The 23,135-nt window shown below is 40.1% G+C and overlaps 1 protein-coding gene across 2 annotated transcripts in view; it reads left to right on the top strand.

Moving 5' to 3' along the window:
- KALRN (kalirin RhoGEF kinase) overlaps positions 1-23,135 on the top strand; it is a 525,892-nt gene that overhangs the window by 191,584 nt on the left and 311,173 nt on the right. For both annotated transcript variants that reach the window (XM_054209626.1, XM_054209624.1), the window contains exons 4-5: positions 12,469-12,661; positions 16,949-17,461. In XM_054209626.1, coding sequence (XP_054065601.1) covers positions 12,469-12,661; positions 16,949-17,461 — 706 coding nt within the window. The remainder of the gene's footprint in view (positions 1-12,468; positions 12,662-16,948; positions 17,462-23,135) is intronic.

Here is a 23,135-nt window from a genome sequence, read left to right as displayed (position 1 = left end):
AATGCAGCAATAGTTAGTTCTTTTTAGAGTCATGAGTTTTGTGGGTGATTTTAGCATTGAAGTACTGTGAATTGGTATAGTGTCACTCTCCGAAGAGACCCATACAGTATTATTATTCTTTTCAAGTGATAGGAAAAAGTCTGTGTCTATTTGAGCTGGTTTGTGTGCTGTTTGTGAAGCATGTCATAGTAACAGAGACTTTAATCTGTTTTCCTTAGTTTGATATCATAAAGCACTTAAAATTATGTATTAGGCTAGTGCTCCTGTGAGTTCTATATCAAATCCAAAATAATTGTCGTTTTGCAATCTTTTCCACTACAGGCTTCTGGTACTAGGTGTCTGATTATGCTGTAATCAATGCTTTTACTCCACACATTAAAAAAGGAGCAAAAGCTTTGATTATAATTGAAGGCTTATATATTTGGCCAGGTACTTGCCTGGTGCTAATTGACAGCCTGAATTGTACAGCACAGTCATCAAAATGAATAATTCAGAGCACTGACAAACATTTTATCTCGAGGTTTGGTAGCAAAATTAAAAGCAATGAAATAGTTAAGAATCCTGGTATTTAGGCAGTCAGAATTGGCTTTTTAGTTAACACCCCAATAAGATGGAGGGTGCAAGTTCACCGTTCTCCTAGTCTCATTGTTTCTTTCCACTGGCTGCAGACTCAGCAAGACAAATGTGCATTAGTTTATATTGTCAAGGCTATCTTTGCAAGCAGATGGGCTGGAAATCTAATTAAAAAAACCAAAAGCTTTGATTCTGGCAAAAAATAGTAAAATCTGTGGGACGACCCTAAATCCTCTGAATTAAATGGATGTTCTATGTCAATGCAGTTCTATTGTCCCACTTTATAAATAAAATATGAAGGGCTCTACTTTCACATAGACCCATAAATGTGCTCATTTATGAGTTTAATAAAGCATGTGTATTCAGTACAATTAGATAAGCGTATGTATAGAGCAATAAATGCTCCCTATATAAAATCAGCACACGTGTAACAGAGAATATAGCCCAGCACAGATAAATAAGCACATGCTTAGATTATTAAGTGATCTCTCTTAAGCTTTTGTGAATTAACCATGAAGTGGACATGACTATTTGCAATTTGTAATTCTCCTGCAATTATGTATCCTACCTGTATCTGAAAATGTGGTAAATATAGTGCATTCTTTGGAAGAATGCATTAGCCTCGATAAAGAAAAGTACTGTAACACCCATTTTACAGATGAAAAAAAACAAACGGAGGTAGAGTTGAGCTATAACACAGAAACACAAGAAGGAGGCAAGCAACCTGACTAGGACTGCCTGACTCAGTCTCATCCCCTGGACTGCAGTGCTCCAGCCAGATTTAGAAAATGAATAAATTGTGAAGATATAATTAAAAGGAAGCCACTTACAGTTATTTCTGGTATCAGTATCAGCGAGTTATACGTAGTAGGCTTTTCTTATACCGGGTGATGTGTCCAATGTGAGCATTGGCTAGGGGTTCGTGCTGTTTCTTGCCAGTTGTTGCCCAGGGGGGTGACTATGGTGGTTCATCTTGCTATAGAAATGCACCACATTAGGCCCATATCTTCACAGAATGTTATATTGCATTAGGTTAACTCACAGGTAGGAAGCCCTTTAGTCTGGTGGAGTAGCTGTGGCCTGTGACATGTCTTTGATGTGTCTCTTCCAGACCAAATGAGCCACTGAATATTAGGACAAATATCCTTAGGTGTGGTGCTCCATGAATCTGCTCTGTGAATTTTATTACCACGGGCTGTCTGACATCTACAGAAAATTTGAAGAGTTTTCTGTCTGGCAGATTCCTGTCGTTCCTATCCTGGCATACATTAATTTGTCAATACAGTTCTCAGGTCTGGCAGCAGGAAAAGCACCCCGTGGGGTACGCAGTTCTTGATGTGGATAGGATGATGCACGTTCACATGTGTCACTCGTAGATGGACTTGCCTGTGAAGTTTTATTGTGCTTTTGATAGAGCAGCAATACAGCTAATAGGGGAAAGGGGGGAGGCAGTTCAAACCAGGCAATTACTTTTCAGAGCGTTTATCTGAACCTGGTTTAGTTGATGAAACAGTTGTTCTGGGTTATTCCAATTAGCGGTGATTGACGGGGAGAGGTAACGATGAAGAACTGAAATTATTATTGGTTGTGATGGGAATTCAGGTTCAGAAGAGAAGCGACCTTAAAACTGTGTTGGCGTGACACCAATAAGTGAGTTCCCATCAAGGTGGGAAAGTGCCTTCGCATGATGGACTGTAAAACTGAGGGGACCACACGCAGGCATCTAAGGAGCTCAATCTCCTACAAAGGTGAGAGCATCTGAGGCTGAAGAAAAACCTTAAGTGCTCTTTGGAAGACCAGAGTGTGAGCTCAGAGATTTTGTTGAGGTCTGAATGGTTATTGCCAATTTTTGGTTCCATTATTCGAGTGGTGGATTCATCTTTGCTCTCCAGAAGCTTTTTGGATCCAGCTTTCTCACTCAGGGGGTCAATGGTATATTTTGGGCTTCCTATTCTCTTTGAATATCCCCTATCGACTTGTTTGTGCTCAGTCAGCATCAGTGATTTTGATCTATCACACATTTATGTCTCCATACAAATAATAAGGGATACCTCACTTCAACTAGCTTCATTGGCAAGTCTTAGTCCCCCTTGCTAGACAGAGTAAGAGTGGCCTTGCTAGGAGACAGATTCAGAAAAATTGGACATGAGCTAGATGAGAAGCTGGATTGTGAACAATATCAATATCCACCGTCTCCTGGGGACTCGGTAGAAAGGACTTTTTCTCCTCTCAATGCCATCACAGTAGTTATTGAGTAAAGAATGAGTAAAGTCTACTGTGCAAAGGAATACACAAAAATCGATTTTTCAAGTGTATCTTAAAACGTAGGTTAATTCTGTAGGTTCAGAGCAACCCCTTCCAGATGTAATACCACCAGCAGTCCTTTGCCCAGCCTGGCATGGCAGGAAGTATCTCACTGATAAGTGAATTATTTTGGGTAAGTCATTGTGCCTACAAAGACCAGCTTTGTTTCTATACGGGTGGAGGTCGAAAAAAAATTAGTACCACTGACGTATTAGTCGTGGTCAGTCCCCATTGTCCAACCTGGGGAAAATGGAGGCATCAGCTTTTAAATCGTACTCTTCTAAAGAGAACTCAAATTCTCACGTAGTGTCTTAGTAAAACAGACTCCTTGCAGGGACCGCAGAGTGTTTCTGGGGTGTAGCACTCGACCTTTGCACAGATGCGCTTGACTCCAGTGTGTGCCCTTAAATAAAAAAAGAGTGTGGACTCTGGCCAAAATCTTGTAAGCTTCAAAGAATGGTTACATCACTGCTGCTTAGGAGATAAAAAGTGCAAAGCAAATCTCATGCTGAACTCTGCACTGCAAATTGGCAGAAGCTAAGTTACTTATTTGTGGAAGAATCTGCTGTTGTCAAGTGCAGGTATTTAAATAAGGAAAAATCCAAAAACTTTAGAAATTTCTCACCAAAGATACCTCTAAAATACTATGTCGATCAAAATATTTTTGCTTTGATAAAATTCAAAGTTTTTGTTCTTTCTTTTTTTTGATGCTGTGTGATCAAAAGAAAAAAATAGGAACAAAACAAATAAAAGACATTTCATCTGGAAAGGCCTAAGCAGAGCATTTTGCTGTTATAAAGGCCTTTTTTCAGTTTTTAATTCCATTTTTAATGAGAACTTGCATTCATCATGAAACATCTTATTTTGAATTAATGTGTAATTTCTCATCTTCTCTCAGTTCCTTATTTTAATTACAGCTCTTCTGTACATGGGTGTACATTGCTCTCCTGTACTGCCAGTACAGGATGAGAACTGATGAGTGCTTACTGCAAGAAATGTCAATACTACTTAGAAAAAGTGATTTTAGCATCTCTGAAGAGTATTTTTCCTATCCTCATCTATGAGCCCAGTTGAGCCCTGGATCAAGCGTGCTAGTCCCAGAGTGGTTATACCTGCTTACATCAGGACTGAATTTGGCATGGTGTCTGCCTCTGGACATATATTGGATTTCACCAGGTGTCTATTGTCTACACCTACATTAATCATCCTTTGCATGAGCCGCACATGTTTGCAGGCTTAGTTATGCTATAAAAGGTCTTTCCACTATGAGTAACTCTGCCTCCCGCCACGCATTTTAACGAAATTTATTTATGTGCAATCTGGAGACTTTCTGTTCTGGAGTGACTGTGTTTTACTATGATGACTGGAATTCCTGGAGCTGTTCACTATGCTCCATTCACTCACTTTTTAAGTCACCGGTGCCTTGAATTGGTATGTCAGGATCCTGGGTCTCAGAGGCCCAAGCAGGCATTGCCCAGGTGAAAATCTGGCAGTGTTGACTGTAGACTAAACTTTATAGTGACTGCACGTGCAATGGACTTCATGGTCTCCGTGCCTGAACTACAAAAAATGCTGTGCAGGCAAAGAGATATATTTATTTTTCAAATCTTACTAGTTTGGCTGTGCTAAGCACAACCATATATGTTTATTTCTCACCTGGAATCCAATGGATTTGAACCTCCAAACATATTCTCAATAGCCTCTGCTCATCCAAACCTTTTGAAGAATGGTGTGTTTATACTTCAGCACAACTCTAATATTTATTTTTTTCCAGCAAATGTCAATAACGTGTAATTTTCATTTAGTAAAGCGTTTTTGTTTTGTTTCTGCTAAATCATCTCAAATACAAGACTTTAAATGCTCAAGAGATAGTTGAATGGTACTTACTGTTCAAATATTTCTTTGTTGTAGTAACAGATCTTTAAATGTAGCCCTGCTTCAACAAAAACAAAGCCCTGATTAATTTCATATTTATCTCAGCAGCTGTTTCAAGGAAGACCTGCCAGATATTGATCCAAAGATAGTAGACGTGCAACAACAAGAGGGGAAGAGGGTAAATGGGTTTATATGAAAGCATCATTTACCAGCAAAAACTTAATAGGAATGTGAAAAATTATAATATTCGTCCTCCAGATTTGGCTTTAACAGCTGCAATCATGCATTCTTGGACACAGCTGTGTTTTATATCTTTGCTATTTGAACGAAGAAGGAAGCTTCTCAAATAGTGTTTATTTGCTCAATTAAATAGGGGGATGAATGCCTGCAGAGCTCTGGGTCCCTGTTCTGGTCCAGGGTGTGATGATGTAGATCAGAATTTTTACCTGGGTAGAAGACAGCAAACACAACCCTGCTGAATCCTGACAGGGATACCATCTGGGACCTGCACCTCTCACAACAACTCTCAGGAGTTCACAGGATCATGGATATATATTGGGAAAGGGTTTTCTTGCACCTAGCTGGTGTCTAAGTTCTTCCTGGCTCACATCATTTTACAACAGCATTGCTTTGACATCAGAGCCATTTTTCTTAGAGTTAAAATTGAATACCCAAATAAGTTAGTTGCTTGAGAATAGCAGGAGAACCGTTTGGCACCAGTTAGCTTCTGCCAAAAATATTTGGATTTTTTTCTGTCTTTCTGTTCCCTCCTTTTGACACGGGGCCAGAGGCGGGGGTTGAATGTGGACATTGTGCAGCCCACACATCTGCATTCTTGTGCCATTCGCAATCACACCTCATGTCCCCTAAGAGCAGTGGCTGGAAACCAGAGACAGGAGGTTTGTCTCTGACCGGACCTCACTGGCTCCAAGTCTTTTTACAGCATGTCACTGAAATTTCTCTAGATCACTGCTTTATGTCCAGCTCCAGCCAGCGTGAAACTGGCTTACATTTTCTTCTTTCTCTTTCTAAAAAAGAAAAGTGAGAATGAGTAATTCCTTTAAAGCACTGAAAAAGAAGAAGAAACAAATTTAGGTCACAGTAAGGAAGAAAGAATTAATTGAAAATGGAAGCTGGATGACTGTTTCTCCTCTAATTACAAAAAACATTGTGAAACCAAGTTAGAAAACATGAGAAGGAAAATCTAGGATAAAATCTGACTACCTACAGTCTTTTAGGCAGCTGAAGTTCTCTGGTGGGAACTTTCTGTGAATTGTTATTCCAGAGTAATGGTGCTCTTGGGTGTGCATCACGAACTTCCTCCGCTGGTCATGCTACACCAGTGAGGGAGATGTGGGGATTAGCAGTCACAGGTGTCCTGGGACCTTTGAGAAGACCAACTACCCCATCATGACCAACAGCTCCAGTCACTAGGAGATGTGGTGACAGCTCAGACTGACGGTGTAGTTCAGGAACATACCTGGTAATTAGGATAATGAGCAAGATACATTTTGCTGAGAAGTTTTAAATGGAGTAAAATATTTTAATAAATAATTCAAGAGTGCTTGACAAACAGGTCTATTAGAAAGGACTTTATCTGGTCGTCTACGTGTATTGGAAAGTATATTATGAATATGGATGACTGGCCGGTGCCAAAGCAGGAACGTCAGTAAGTGATGCTTATTATAAACCTTCCCATCTAGCTTCATTTTGAAGCTGAGTAAACAAACCACAGACAAGATGAATAAAAAATTGCAATAGATAAAAAAAATATCAACACGTAAGTTATTGAAGTGGTCCTTGGCACATTTTGATATGGAAACTAGGCAGGGGAGTTAGTTTGGCCTCAAGATGAAATGAGGCCTTTGGGATAACAGTCTGTGCATGCAGGCTTTCACATACCCATTTTTCTCCTTTTCCTCTCTCTTTTCCACCCTCAGCTTGTGAATCAATTGGCTGACTACGGCCACATTTGTCAAAGGAATGGTGAGCTCAAAAATAATTAAGTTCCTGCAGATTTTGTGCTTACAAATTGATGCTTGTAGAGCTACTTGTTATGCTGAGAGTGTCTTCTGACAAGGTTACACTGACCCTCCTTAAAGGAGATCTTGCTCTCACTGTTAACAAATCATATTTTGAATGAGATGCCATACATGTCAAATCTGTGCTTTCAGTGGTCCAACAGGCGTGCTAAATGTGCTTCTGTGTCATTAACTTATGACTGCAAAATGGGAATGGAGATATTATGTTATTTCAGCTAATCAAGTACTGAAGCTTCTAAATGCCAGAAGCTTTGGCCAAACCGTAAAGATGAAAAATACCCGTAATCAATGATAGGTATTTGAAAGATTAATCAGAAAGCATGAAGTCCTTAAACTCATTTGGTACCCAGCAAGCCAGCACTTGCCAAAGAAAATACAATTTAGAATGTGCCTGAATTAAAGAGGAAATTTGAGAAAATAACCTTATGAAAGTACCCTAGAAACCAAAATAGAGGCATTTATTTTGACAAAATTATCACATCTGCTTCTGAGTTTCAATTTTATGCTTTTTTTTTAAAAAAAAAAATCCAGATCATAAGTATTTTTTTTACAAATATTCTAGAGTATTTTTATTGAACTTAGAAGCTGGTCTTTGTCTTTGCTTAAAAGCAGTGTAGCAACTGAAATGACATATCAACTATCAAATATTTTGTGCTCACCATTGCAAATCTGGTCCAGATGAGCACAGCCAAAAGGCTGACCGATTGTCCAAATACCTTGATCTGAGTGTTTTCTCCAGTTTCTGGTCAAATATCAATACCGGAAAAAAATAAGCACCACAGTCAACCTTAACTGCCATCCTAAAATGATTACTTGTGCATAATAGATATGTGGATTGATGCAGTGTCTTGGGAGCCAGGGGTAAGGCATGTCTTGCTCAGACGGTGTGGAAGAAGCTTGATTGCTACTGATGCTTTTCCCGATCAATTGCTAAACTGGGAAGGGTTTGAGTTGTTGCTTTTAAACAATAAATTTAATAAGCATGGCTAGACTATTCAAAGGAACCTAGGGTCATTTCCTCAATGCATGTTGAGGTGACTGAAGAAAAATGACTGACTGTCAAAGATGACAAATGTTCACAAATTGCTCTGACTCACCAGAGTTTATGTGTGCTTCATTATGTCTACACAAGACCAACTTTTTTAGGACCCTGCCAATAGCTGTAAGTATTTGGATATTGCAAATTTTGGCCCTTTTAAGGTTTTTTCTTAACTAAATTGCCTATGAGTTGTCCCCATGTTTATGTAATCCTTTTGTACTTTCACATACCTGTTCAGTTGTGTTTTTGCAGACTGTTATTACTCATTATTTTTAATTCTTTGGATTTGCATCTACAATTTCCTGAAGAGTAATTTTTTGGAAGTCGTTCTAGACAGCTGAAGACTGTAGTATGAACATAGGTACCTGGAGACCTCCATCAAGGCAGGCTCCTTGAACAAGCACAGCATGGCAAATGGTCCCTGCCCTGAAGAGCTTACAATCTAAATAATTTTCTTATCTCCCTCTTCTTTCTCTGAGTTATTACTATTTGATTAGTATCTGGCTGCCTGCTTGTATACTATAAGTGCTCTCAAAGGCACGTCTCTCCACAACATGCTTGGCAACTGAAAGTAGAAATAATGACCAGGCAGCTTTCTGGCTTGCAACATCTTGAACACTGTTAAATAATAGTTTTTGACAAGCAGGTTTCGAAATCAGGTGCTAATTTTCTGCAAAGAGTCAGAGAAGGGCCTGTGGAATTATCACTGTGCTGAGGAGATCAAATGCTGTAGATGAGACTACAGACCCACAGGTCTTGTTACAGGTTAGTACCATTCATCTCATTAAAGAAAAAATTGCAAGCAGAGACACTTCTGCAAGACTGTGAGCAAGGTTCTTGAAAGAGAGTTAGATTTTCTCAAAATGAGAAATACCATCCATATGTACATTATCTGCACTATATTTGAAAAGGGGTACCCATCTTTTCACTCATTTTACTTCATACAGGAATTTACATGTCTATGTAACCAGTCAAGGGGAGACCTTATTTCGGCCTTTCAGTACTTAAAGGGGGCCTACAGGAAAGATGGGGACAAACTTTTTAGCAGGACCTGTTGCGACAGGACAAGGAGTAATGGCTTTAAACTAAAAGAGGGTAGATTCAGACTAGAGATAACAAAGAAATTTTTTACAATGACGGTGGTGAAACACCGGCACAGGTTGCCCAGGGAGGTGGTAGATGCCCCATCCCCGGAAACACTGAAGGTCAGGTCGGACGGGGCTCTGAGCAGCCTGGTCTAGTTGAAGATGTCCCTGCTCATTGCAGGGGAGTTGGACTAGATGGCCTTTAAAAGTCCCCTCCAACCCAAACTATTCTATGATTCAAGTAGGGAAATCCTCTTTGTAATTAAGAGCATTGTATTGAGTTTTGTATTTTTAGTGAAATAGTTGTTACTTGATGTCTTTTGAACCTAAGAAATCTATGAATATTGTTCTTCTTTTCCTCTGTCTCCATCCCTGCACCCTATCAGTTTCATACTTGAAAATATAATAAGCTTGTTAAAAATTTGGTCTAGTTACAAGAGGTGTGGATAGTGCTGGTAGGGAATGACTGCCTATTGCCTCCCCCAGGATAAGAATCAGGAAGCATCCTGACCCCTACTCATGGGCTGAAGTCCCAGCCTGGCCTGCAGGGTCTGTGACTGTTCTCCTGTGTCCACCAGAAAAAGCTGGGGATCCTTACGCTTTCTTCTTCTCCTGAAAACATACCGTGAAGTCTCAAAAACACTGAAAGTAGGGATTTAGTGTGTTACAGAGTATTTTTCACACATGCATGCTTAGGCATGGAGTGCTGATGGAAATGGATGGCAGTACCATCTGCTCTCGCCACTGCTTCTGTGCACCTCCAAGGTCCAGGGAGGCTATAAACAGTAAACAGGAAACAGAGGGCCCATCACGGAGTTACATCTCTTGGTTCCCTATCTGGAATATCTATCTTACTACAGGCTGAACTTCCAGTCATGGTGGTATGTAGTCATGGGTGTCAACATGATATCACATTGCCTGTGCTCTGAAGTTGGGCACTGGGTCAAATTTTGGGGCTGTTTGGGTCTAAGACTTTAGTTCAGGTTCATAAATGGAAGACTTCAGTCCCTCAGGACATTCCTGTTATGCTTACTGAAACAGTTCAGTTTTCTGTTGTTCATCAGTAAGTATTAAATTAAGTTATTGTTTTAGATCAGATTTGGTAAGTTGTCAGGTTGGCAGCAGCTATGGGGAGCTTGAATGAAGTTAATATCGGTTATGCCTTGCTGTGGTTGCAGAGGGGGGTGTGTGTCTGTGTGTTGTGTGTGTGTGTTAATTATTTATTTATAGAAGAAAAGATAGCTTGTATTTACCTGTTACTATGTCTGCTGCTGGGGTCTCCGTACGCCCGTATGGCTCCTGGATCTCTTTGTCAAGTGTTTGAAGAAAAAAATCAATCCTTGGAAAAGTCAGTTCAGTGTAACACGGATTGGTGACTTGGCAGAAGTTACTGAAGACTCCATAAAGCTTTGCAACAAGAAAAAAACAAAACACAAACCCCCTTCTATTCATCCCTTTGGGATTTGATTCTTTGTCTCAGCTCTCGTTCCAAAGGGCAGGAGGCAGTAGCACCACCAACAAAGCTTCTTTTACAGCCTTTTTTGGCATTAGTTATGGAAGGATCAGATGTCTGACCTTTCAGCAGTAGGTAAAAGGAGAATAAAAAGATCTATATTCGTGACAGTGTTTGGAAGTGCCTGGTCTCCTTAGTTTTTCTTTGCACTGACTGTTGTATGCAGCATGCTCTGGATGTGCCAATAATGTTAAGGCAGAGGACCAAGCCTGTTGGCTTTGACGGCTCCTTCCTGGCACTAAGTTGAGACAGTTCAAGTCAGTGAACTCTCTCTTAACATGGCAAAGTCCCCTTTGCCATAGGGTGGTCCATCTGTGCACAAATCTTCCTAGATACTGGTAAGGTCACCAAGGACTTTTATTTTTAAGTTACATATGTTTATCCAGTGTGCCTCCTATGAAGGATACCCCTGTCCTTGTTCTAGCCCAGAAACCTACTCGTAAGCTTTACAGAGTTGTTTTCAGTGATAGATGTAGGACATGGATCTCATTAGTAGAAAGTGCTTTAAGGATTTAGAGTGGTATAGTGAAAATCATCCTGCATGTTTGTGTAGTGAGAGTCTTCGTGTGGAAGCTAAACAGAATCTTACAGTTAACTTTACCATACTAAATAAAATCTGTCATCAGTATATTTCAGATTCATTCCAGTGATATCAAAACTTTCTATTTTAAATTATCTTACATATGATAATATTGATCCTATTTAAGTTGATGGTCAGTTTGCAGAAAGGCCAAGGGACTATATTCATGTATTAAAGAGGATTTCTTGCTCTGTACCTCACTGTTGTGTTCATTATACATACTACATTCATGTTCTGCCGTTCTGCCGTATTTCTCTTGTTTCTCAACTGTTCTTTCTGTTTTCATCTTCCTTTCTTCTTTCTATACTTTCTTTCTTCCAACAGCTTCACCTTCTGTGAAGAAGGTTGTGACCTCCATTCCACTTTAAAAAAAAAATATATGTTAGATCAGCAGGTAGGCCATTCTGGCATTTTTAGAGCACCATCAATGAATTTTACTCATTACCATACCTATAATATTACTGGGGATGGGGAATTTCACACTTTATGCAAGTGCTTGGGGCCTAAAGCAGACAACATAGCTCTCAGAGTTCAGCGCCATGCATGGCAGATATATTAGCCCATCAGTCAGAGGAGCAGACACTTCCCAGATCACATCAAATGTTTGGACGCCGCAGATGGAGGATGACACTTTTGAGCCATGCACCTTTTTCTGAGGAGCAGTACTACGTCCCTGGAAAAGCTATGCCGAAAGCTGCCTGGAGTTGACTTGAATCAACATGTCCTTTTATTCTTTCTCTTTACTTCTCCTGATAAAAAAGGGAAGGCACGTTTGCAAGCTAATGCTGCGGTGCTCTTGGTTCCCACACATTGCCAACAACCAGGCCACATAACTGTCTTGAACTTTTGAGAAGGGAGGAGCACAGGCTGGCAGAAAAAGTATGACTGCAGATTTAAAAAGATCCTGCAACATTTGGAAGATCAATCAGGAGGGAGAATGGCCCAAATCTGAACAGTGCACATGCTGAGGCACTGTTCTGGAAATGACGCTTTTTTAAAAGCCCTTAAAGGGGCCTCTAAAAATGAAGGCACCCAAATTTATGAGTGGCCAGCAATGTGAAGGCACAGTACCCTGCTTGTTGGCTTTGGTTGTGGATTGAATTCAATATGTTGAAAGCAGAATCTGTTGTATGTACACATATATAGAATCTAACAAATATATTTGATTCTGTTTTCAGTTGTGTGAAAATATGTATGTTTTCAGTGAAAAGTTCAATTACGTGTATTTGGGAAGTTAGAGATTAAACTGTAATGTATATACTTGAGTATTCATGTAAATTAGACTATGATAAAACTCATCTAGCCTTCCATATAGCCTTTACGTTATAGCATCTTTTGCCTTTTATTTTGAAGTATATAATTCTTTGCTTTGCTCTAAAGCACCAAGTGCTAGCAACAAAAGTCTCAGCGTGACTGACCACAATATTAATTATCTTGATATACTTCTATTCCTACAGCGAAGATGTTTGTAAACGAGGATTCACTGTTATTATCGATATGCGGGGATCCAAATGGGATTTGATCAAGCCTCTCCTAAAGACCCTTCAAGAAGCCTTTCCTGCCGAAATTCATGTTGCCCTGATTATAAAACCTGATAATTTCTGGCAGAAGCAGAAAACAAACTTTGGCAGTTCCAAGTTCATCTTTGAGGTGAGAACCACATGAGGGATGTATGGTAAAGCATTACCTCTGATAAGAAGTTTTCTTTAGATGGAAAAGAAATTCCCAAGCCTTGTACTTGAGAGAAAAAAAGACACCTGAGGGCTGTTTGCAGGAGCGGGCTGATGTTCTGGCATCAAGTTGCCTTCTGAGCACACTGGTGGAACAGGATGCACATTTCATCTCAGAGGTTCACATACATATTTCACTTTGGTGAGGGTTTCTTAGTGGTATTTGTTTTTGGTGGTGTTGCATTCAGTCTTTCCTTTATTTCTCTTGAAAAAAAAACACCAAACCAGTCAATATACAAAAGACGAAGTTCTCTAGGTGCTAATTTATGAGTTTGCTGGTTGATCTCTACTGAACTTAAGGTAGTGGCTTTTTTTTAATAAAAGACATTTATACTGAATTTATCTGTATATTGTCACCGCTTTCATTTAATTGAGATCTACAATTCAGGGGTAACATTAACAACTCACGTTAATGATAAGGTGCTTCAGGCAGGTTCTTTGAGAAGTAATGAATATACAATTAAATTGTATAATTAAAAGGAATTTTACTAACTTTGTCATTGGTGAAGACAAACCAGCTGTGCTCTCTAAGTGAACTTTGGTTTTCTGCGAATTTCAGCTTCTTACCCAAAGAGAAGCAAAGCTCAGGTGCATGAAGTGCTCAGGCATCAATCGTGCCCAGCCATGAGTTAGTCATGTGTTGTTTTTTATAACTTGGCTGAGAAACAATTCTATCATTGGCCGTTTTATTTACCAATCCGTTAATTTCAGAGAGACGCTCAGCTTTTGCATCTCTGGAACTCAGAAGAGAATTTGGCTGTAGTTCTTAATGTTGACTGCAATGGAAGACTATATTTAAGTATACATTTATGATCTGTTGAAGTCAGTGTGATATAAATATGTCCTTATTTTCAACCTCTTCTTAAAAGCACTCTTGAATTGCAATGGGCAACTAGATTGGTGTTAAGCATTAACAAACTTTTACCTTATTATCACAATTTAAGTATTTGCACATTTTTCCCCTGGCTCACAAAAACCAGTCAAGTCATAAATTTTTCTTTGTTTAAATGGATCTTAACCTTCCTTGGCTGTCTATGAGGACTCAGACATCAAAATAACTTCCACTTGCTATCCCCTATGTACCTTTAAAAGCAAGGCTGCCTTCAGTATACCTTTATGTCACCTCCAGAGATTCCTCAGTGAAATCACCACTCCTGGCAGAAGTGGCTTCCATTGCAGTGCAGTGAGATTGGCAACACTGCCCACGGGGAATGAGGGGGATCAGGGCAGGGGGAAAGAGAAAGGAGATGTATGGAAACAGAAGAACGTGAAGCAGGAGGGTGCCTGAGCACAGACTAGTAATAGAATAGCTTTTGAGGATGGGGAGCTTCTGTTTAAAATATATATGGGCACTAAGGGGCAGTCCCATAGCAGCCCAAGAAAAGGCAGCTTATGCATGTGTATCCGACACTGACTTTCAATCCTCCACTGCTTTAGTAAACAAAAGAGCAATGTCTTCCTAAAGCTTCAAACCAAGACGTAAAGTAACAGAATTCTAGAACATTTGTTTTTAAAATTAACACTTTCTGGAGGCTTGACTTATTTTTTTTATTGGTGTGATGATAGTGAAGAGGAAGCTGTGGTCAAGCTATTCTTTGTAGTTACAGCTCTGGGTCTGTATTGTGTTAGAAGTCCTGGGCTCATTTGCTGTACATGCTGGGACACGTTGAGGAAATTTTCATTTTGTGTGCGTGCCTTTGAGCTTTAGTCTGTCTGCTGGGCACTTCACATGGGTGTCTGTAATGGTTCACAAATTTTTGGACTGGAGGAGGAGAATCAGTGCTTTTGCTGTCTGTTGGACCCCCTGCAGACACCCAGAATTGACGAGTCCTTCAATTCAACGATTTTAAAAAGATTTCTTAAGCTGTGGTCCACTGTACAGTAGACCTCCTGCAATATACACACCACAATCCAGGAACTTCTGTTTTAAAGGATTCTTGTGGATGCTGCTGCTTATGGGTAGGCTCAGGCTCTGGGGCAGTTTATGCTCTCTCATAAGAAGAATTGTGAATATCAAATAAGCATCGTAGGTCAATATGACTCGCATTTATTTGATTTATGTGGGGCAGCATGCAGGTATCTTCTCTGCACTGAACCATCATGGTGATTTCCCACAGCTGTAATCAAACACGAGGTCCTTGTCAGGAACAGAGTGCAGTGGAAGGCAATGGAAGTCTCTGTTGAATTACCGCATCTACAAACTCAGCAGTAACCAGCATCAGTTTTAAGGCCAGATTCTGCTTTTGAGCTTAATGAAAGCATTATGCACGTGCCAGGGCCGCGTATGACCCTTAGTGGAGGCTAATGATCTGGATTTTGTGTTGTGAGACTCTGGCACAATGATTCTGTGTCACAGTCCAGAGAGTGAAACATGCCCACAGATGATCACACAAAGAAGAGAGAAAAAAAAAGGGGCTGGTTGACGTACGTGGACTCCCAAGCTTCCTGTCACTTTGAGGAATGGGCCAGGCAGCTTAGTTAGCGTTAATTCAGAGGTGCCTTCAAGATTATTTCCTTTCTCCTGCCGAAAGGGTTTAAATAGTGGGCAGCACTTTTTGAAGTGATTTGTAAAAGAAAGACGGGTGACGCCTGAGAGACAGTTACTTTATCTTACCACCTACCTGCCTAACTAAGGTTGTTTTCATGAGAGTTTCAAGGACTCCTTAAAGAAAGAAATCTGAATGAAGACATTTGCTGCAGAATTCATGAAATGAAAAGCCTTTCTGCTATATCATCATGTCAAATTCTGTTCATGATAAAAGCAGTGCTTGCATTAGCTTGACACACTGCAGGGGAAACGCCCAGGTATTAGCCATGAAGAGAAATCTTTTCTTCACAGGCAGTTAAACTCTAAATTGAATTATCTTCAAGGGGTCAGTGTCCAGGTCAAGAGGTTTAGAAATTTGAAATCCCTCTGAAGCTACATACTTACTTTCCCATTGCTTGTTGGCTTTTCCCTCTGTCCTCCCTCTTCCCTAAAGCAAGGAACTTTGCAAGGAAGTTTTAAAATAATCTTTCTGCTGAGCATAAGTTCAGTACAATCCCAATTTTAGTACATTGCAGAATGCCTGATATTTTTAGATGGATACAAATTGGAAGAAAAGACTATTATTAACTTTAAATCAGTGGGCAGCCTGCTGTTTTTGACATAATTCAGGATAATGGGCAGGACTTGAGGTATTTTTCTTTGTAGATGACTTTTACAAGATTGCTGTGATTATTGGGTGCCTCCACTTCTGAAGAGCACAAACTCTGACATTCTTTAGAGACCTGGTCTTTAGGGGATAGATGTGCAGTCACTGATGAACATCGCAAGCCTTTAAGGGCTGCCAACTTGGGTGTTAACATGACAGCACTGAAAATCTCTAGTATGAAACCTTATGCTCATATTTCGGAAAAAAATAATCTGTCTAAAATAAATGATAATAGCCATCAGTTGTTGTGTCCCTAATTTTTAATCTGCTTTCCAGGCACCCAGTGCATTTCTCTATCACTGATTACTGAGTCTGAATGAATTAAAACCATCTCTCATTGATTGTGTATGATTCATGAGCAGTACTTTCTATTAGCAATAAATTCTAATTGTTAATACTCTAATGACATTTCACTTTTACATTAATTTTGTCTTAATTACGTTAGAAATTACTAACATGAAAGAGATGTGCCTGTGGCAAAAGCCAACTGGAATAATCTGGAATTAAAAACAAGCATATTCAGTGTTTTGGCAGGTGACAACACCTGCTTCAGTTCACATGCCTAGAACTTTTGCTGCTGTGTAGCCGCCACCCTGAGTGTAACACAAGTAGCAGAATCCCTGTAATATCATATACCCGTTTAGTGAGCAATCATGTCCAGATATCCAACAGCTGCAGTGAGAAATCTTCAGTGTCCAATTGCGTTGAAGTAATCTATGGCAGAAGCATTCTCATTACATGTTTTTGATAGTCAGGCTGGTTGAAAAAGATTGACATGATTCCAGTAAATATCATGTCTTTTAATAAATAAATAAAGAAATCAGTGGCATTGATAGAAGAGTTTTCAATTCAATTAATTCATCAAAATCAAATATAATCCTTGGCATCTTTTACAATGTTCATTCAATTACGTATTGATGAGGAAAATAATCCCTTCATGCTATTTATGGATTGCACTGTTATTTCTGATTAGACAGTCACTGATTCAAATGCTGTCATTTTCCCTTCCTTAGACAAGTATGGTATCTGTTGAAGGCCTGGCAAAACTCGTAGATCCCTCTCAACTGACGGATGAGTTTGAAGGTTCCTTGGATTACAACCACGATGAATGGATAGAGTTGCGCGTTTCCCTGGAAGAGTTTTTCAACAGTGCCATCCATTTATTATCAAGGCTGGAGGATCTCCAGGAAATGTTGGCTAGGAAGGAGTTTCCAGTTGACGTTGAGGGCTCAAGAAGGCTGATTGATGAGCACACACAGCTTAAGAAAAAAGTGATTAAAGCTCCTGTGGAAGAACTGGATCGTGAGGGTCAGAGGTTATTACAATGCATAAGATGCAGTGATGGTTTTTCTGGTAGGAACTGCATTCCTGGAAGTGCAGATTTTCAAAGTCTTGTGCCAAAGATCACCAGCCTTTTAGACAAGCTGCATTCTACCCGGCAACACCTGCATCAGATGTGGCATGTCCGCAAGTTGAAACTGGACCAGTGCTTTCAACTCCGGCTTTTTGAGCAAGATGCTGAGAAGGTAGGGAATAATCTGTTCCTTTCATACTTTAACCAAGACTTTATTGCAAGGACACTGTGACCATTTTTTCTATACTTGGCAACATGAGGTATTCATCACAGGTGTAAATCTCATGTTGCCAGCAGATGTACTTTACGTGACTCGTAAACCAAATTCGCTGAACTAATTGTTGGATGTAGAAGGCATAATGATATCCAAAAATAACTTGTCTGTGTCACTTCTGATGAAAGCTAATCTGCTTTTTTTTTATGTCACAATGGGTACAGTTGGTAGACATTAGCACAAGAATCCGACTTTTTTTTCAAGTTTCTTTTACTAAGCTTATGAATATATTTATCTACATGTCACAGCACCTAAAGAATAATGATTTTAGGGTTTCATTCACTATATTTATTGTTTGCATTTCTTGCAAGTCTATGGGAATTTTGTAGTTTAAATCCTCCTAACTGTTATCTCAAAAAACATTTTCAATTTCCCTTTCCTAAGAAATCACAACAGGATTTGCAACTGGTAAAATCTTTGTACCAAGGGCATGGCCACTTAGCTCCCACAGCATGAGATCTGAGACTGTGTTTAGGTTAAACATATAAACAGACCAAGAGAAACTATTCTGAAAAGACAGCAGCATGCAAAACTCAGTGTGGCTGTTTTGCATTAAAAAGCACATAAGGATGGCATTTGAATTCATACCTGACACTGAGGCAGTGGCCAAGATTCCTGCTCACCAGCGCAAGACCTTATTTGAGAAACATTTAACATTAAATTATTCCATAGAGATTGCATTGCAGCTTCATATTCCTTAGATGTCTGCAATGTAGCGTATCAGCCTGAAAAACACGTAGCATGTCTCAAAATGAAATACAGTGTACAAAAGTAGTTAGAGCAGCAGAGCCCAGGTAAGTAACACGGCTTTAGGAGGCTGCAGTTTCACAGGTATGCAGTACCGCTGCGGAGTTACATCCCCATTCCCTGCCTCTTCAGGAGATACTCATTGAGGAACCTGTAATAGATAGGGAAGCCCCCAGCAAGCAAAGCATAGCAGCTTGTCACCTTTGTTGAAAAGACTGGCTAAAAACCAACCAGAGTTCCCTAACCACATCTCATACACAACACCACCTGCAATTTTCAGTAATACCCAATAAAGCAGGCTTCTTACTACTTCAAGTATTCATCTGCTGTTTGTCTCTGGAAGCATATGCAGGTACTGGTTTCGGTGAATTTATTTTAGAAAACTGTGCTGTGATAGTGTCTTGGCAGTCTCACTTTCTTAACACAGAAGTTCTTGACATCTTGTTAGGTGGTTTTGTGAGAAGTCTTTGCTGCACATTTAAAATTCTAGGCCACAGAAGTAGGGTATTCTCAGTGGAAGGTACTGAGCTCTTGGACTCACGTTTATCTAGTCTGTATATCCATCAAAAGCACCAATCTCTGAATCTTCTCCACTTAATGTATGATCCAGTTGTTTCACTAATGTGTGCTTCTGGACCCAGGAGGAATAGGAAAAGAAATACAGACCTCATCTGCAGGGGCATCTCACTGAAGATGATTTTTCTAATCAGCTGCAAATTAATATTATTTTTAAAACATCAGGAAGTAGCACACTGCTGAAACAAATATAATCATCAGTGGTGCGGAGCGAGACACAAGGCATTGGTTTTCAATGCATGTACTGAATATCTCTAAGGGATGCTAGGACTGAAAAGACTCTATCATTGTATAATCAATCCCCCTATTGGGAAAACCTTGAATTCAGATGAGTCCCTCTAAAATCAGAGTCACTGCAGCATCACTCAAGAATGCATAAGAGCAGAGTTTTTCTTCCAAATGCTACAATTTCTTCTTCTTCTGCACTTCCCTTGCGTGTCACATGCTATAAGGAGATGACTCGCTGCTGTCCTTCCCAGTGGTGGCTGCATTTCAGTTAGTGCTTCGGTTTGGATTTTCAGTTTCTTTGGCACTGTTCAGATGACCACTACTTACTAACATAGATTTTCATTTTTATTTATGATTATTATTTGCTAATGCTATTAGCAAATTATTATTATTTAGCAAAATACTATTATTAATAATGTTATAAGCTGAAAGGCTCTCGGATCAAGTCAGTGTCTGAGATGTTCTTGTTGCCAAGCACCATTCTGTACTGTTGAAGCAATTCTCCAATATATTTTTTCTTTCTATCTCCTGAACAGGCATAAAAGGATGGTGTGATACAAGTCTGAGCATTGTGACAGCTGGGTTCTTTGCACGTGTTATTCTAAGGTTGTTAAGTGTAAGTTTTAGGCAAGTCTGCAGATCAATTAAACTTTTGAGGTGACGGAAGAAGCAGTGAGAACATGGTTCCTGCCTTTTTAACACTGGCTGTCTCGAGCAATTCCTGATTGACAGCACTGGCATTTTGATCTTCTTGGTATCTCTCGTTCATCTACCTCACATTAACTAAACACACAGGCTTGCTTTGGCTTCTGTGAGTAGCTCTGCTTGACTTTCCTTGACTGCTACATTTGCCCTAAGAATAGAAAATATTTTGTTGTTTCATACTCTCGAATCAGTGGTTTTAATCTTTTCAGTTTGGGAGCCCCTAAAATTCTTCCAGAGAAGGTTGCAGACCCTTTTACTTCACATTTTGCACATGTAATCTGATGTAAAATATTGATGTGCTTATTCTCCTTAGCTGCCTTTTGCAGATCTCTTTGAAGTAGTCTGACCATCTCAGACTGGAAAGTACTTGTCTCATAAAATGTTCAGAGCTAAATCCAGTCTGAGCGCTGTCTCCACTGTATAAATAGTCACCACAGTGTGTCTGTGTATTGAATTTTAAAGTTTCCTGGTACCTCCATTTGCTCAGTTGAACTCTACCCTCTACAATTAGGTACGGTAGCAGAGCCAGGACAGTCTTCGTCTCCTGGGGAGAGGCACAGCTCTTTCCGTCTAACCTGGATATGTCATTTAGTGCTAATCAAATGACAACTGTAATACCCTGTGAAAGCTCAAACTCCAACATAAGATTCTGAGTATAAATAAGGTTTTAGGGCCTTTTAAAATATCTTCGTATACTCATTGGGTGATATTTTAGGAAAAATTTCAGATGTCCTCATTGCTTGAAAAGTTCTTAAAGATGGGATAGGAAAAAAAAAAAAAAGAGGGACACAAGATGGAAAAACACACTGTATTTCAAGGTAGGTTAATTTTTGAAACCCTTGGTATTAAAATACCCCAGATGTTCAAAGCAAATCAATTCACTTTTTTCCCTCCTATAGATCCTCTCTATTGGAATATTTATACATGACAGTCACTGCCTGGACACATGAATTATTCAAATTACAGGTATTACAACTTACAGAAGGTCTGTGTAGTTGTGTGCCGAGCAACTCATATTACTGTCAAAATAAAAGAAGGGGATGGCAGTCTCACCCTGGGCTTCTCCCACTCAAATCAGCAGGAGAGAGCAGAGCTGTCTGTGGAGAAACTTTGTCTCCAAGTCAGGCTTTTTGGTTTTTATTTTCCCAGGCTGGGGCCGAGAGAGAGGAAAAGTTGGGCTATCACATAGGCACAAGCAGTGCAGTGAGATTGAACCCCCAGATGGAGACTGGAAGGTCCTTGAAGCTGAAGTCAGCGGGCAGGTCAGCCACGCGGGGAGCTTTGGCAGAGTGGCGTGAGGAAGTTCACATGCTGTGCAGTGCTGACTGTAACGATCTGCTGATAAAGAACGCATTTCAGCTGCCGGTGTAGCCCTGACCCTCACTGTTCAACTAATTCATTCCTTACCAACTAATATATACACACATATGTACATATATGTATAATTTTGTGCCTAGAACTGAGGCTTCACTGTGGTTTTACTGGGTAACAGGGGACATATTTTTAGCCATCGATAACATGAAAAAATGTAGTCCAGTCTAAATTGAACATTGCTTAAAACAAAAAACCCACAATCAGCAGAGATCCAACTATTAAAACTATCTGAGAAATGTTAATTGGTTGGTTGAAATCTGGACAGGGAGAAGAATTCAGGCAAGAGTCCACATGTTTGCACTTGAATAAATACCAAAAAAGACAAAAAATTATCCTTACACTCTGCACTTTCCAGCTCTTCTGGAAATCATTTGTAACTGGCACCCAACTTGACTTGTGCAGGAATTTCCCCATCATTCTGGGTTTCTTCCATATCAATTTTACTACCCTGGCATGTATGTGAATGAAAAACAGCTATCACAATGTAGTCAGCGTTGTCCACATTAAGTATAAACAATATAGTCATCAGCTGGACTGAACCAAGGATCTCTACTGTAAACTTGTAACACCAGAGCAAAGAAAGAGCAGGCTGCTGTCATATCAGCCTCTAAGGAGAGGCAGAGGAGACTTTGCATGTTCACTTTGTCCTCACCTCCCCTTCTCCTTCCTGACTTTCCACAGAGTCCACTACACAAAGGAAAACTCCAAAAGATGGCAATGGTAGTTAGAAAATGCCATGAGCGAATTTCACTGGAAGTTTGTGGTGGGAAAAACATTTTATTTGGATAGGGCCAGCTTTGTAGAAAGTCTAGTGGCGAACCACAGGCCACATCTCGTCTTCAAGGAGCAGTGAAGTAGCGGGTTTGCAGTCCAAACCATCTGCCTCATCCATACTAAAGCTTCTCCTTCAAAAACACAGGTCTGCCTGTGATTTTCCCTGCGGAGCAGGCTATGGGAAGCCGTGCTGGCTGTGGGGGGCTGCCGTGGTGCAGCTGCTCTGCGGGTGGCTGCAGCGAAAGGGAGGGGAGGACATGGCCTGCAGCTCCCACTCCACAGCAGCTGTTCCCCCCATTTCCCAGGTGATGTGACCAGCCTGGAACGACAGAACGATTTCAGTGGAAGAGTGATTGGGATATGACAACAATGCAAAGTTTGTATGATAGAAGACAAACTGGGTGGGGGGGAAGGTAAAAAAAAAGGTTGAAGGGAAATAGGGTGGTATAACAGTTGCAGCAATTCTCCTGCATCCCACTCCCTATGCGGCTGTGGGCAGTGAGACCATGGCGCCAAGAAGCACACACTGCATCCCTCTCACACACAACGCTGCTTCAGGCCTCTTCCTCGGTCTGGTCTCCTTAAATAAGGGAACTGATGTGTTACTCTTCTGGATAAGTGCTATGAGACTCGGCCTCCATTTAGTGAGATAAATAATGGGGCATTTGATTTCTGAAGGAGGAAAATCTCAGATACACCAGCTGTACTAGACTCCTGTCCGGTGTCCTATTCCCATTCCTAATGAAAATATTGGGAAGACTCCTACTAATTTTCAGCAGAAGCACAATACCCATTAACACTTATTCTGAAGTGCCAGATGAAATGTAGGAATTCCTGATTTAGAGTCCAATTTACACCACTAGACTTAACAGCCTAGAAAAATACAAAGGAGCTCTAGCTCCACAGCAAAGTCAATGGGAGAGAAGATTAGCCAAGAAGTATATAATCTGAGTATTTGAACCATGCTTACACCATTACTGGAGTATTAACACCTGCCAAAAATGTATGTTCATCAGAAGGAAGGAATACTCTGCAAGCTACAATTTGCCTAAAAAGATGCAGGATAACTTTGATGGAATAATGGAATGCAAAATGTGGAAATTTACCCTGTGGTTTAGGGGGGGAAAAGATGATTTTAAGAAAGAAACATTGATACCTTGCTGTTTGA

The sequence above is a fragment of the Rissa tridactyla genome, chromosome 7 (assembly GCF_028500815.1).
Source record: "Rissa tridactyla isolate bRisTri1 chromosome 7, bRisTri1.patW.cur.20221130, whole genome shotgun sequence".
Lineage (NCBI taxonomy): Eukaryota > Metazoa > Chordata > Aves > Charadriiformes > Laridae > Rissa > Rissa tridactyla.
Note: the sequence above shows the minus strand (reverse complement) of the source record. Positions and strands in the feature narration are given on the sequence as shown.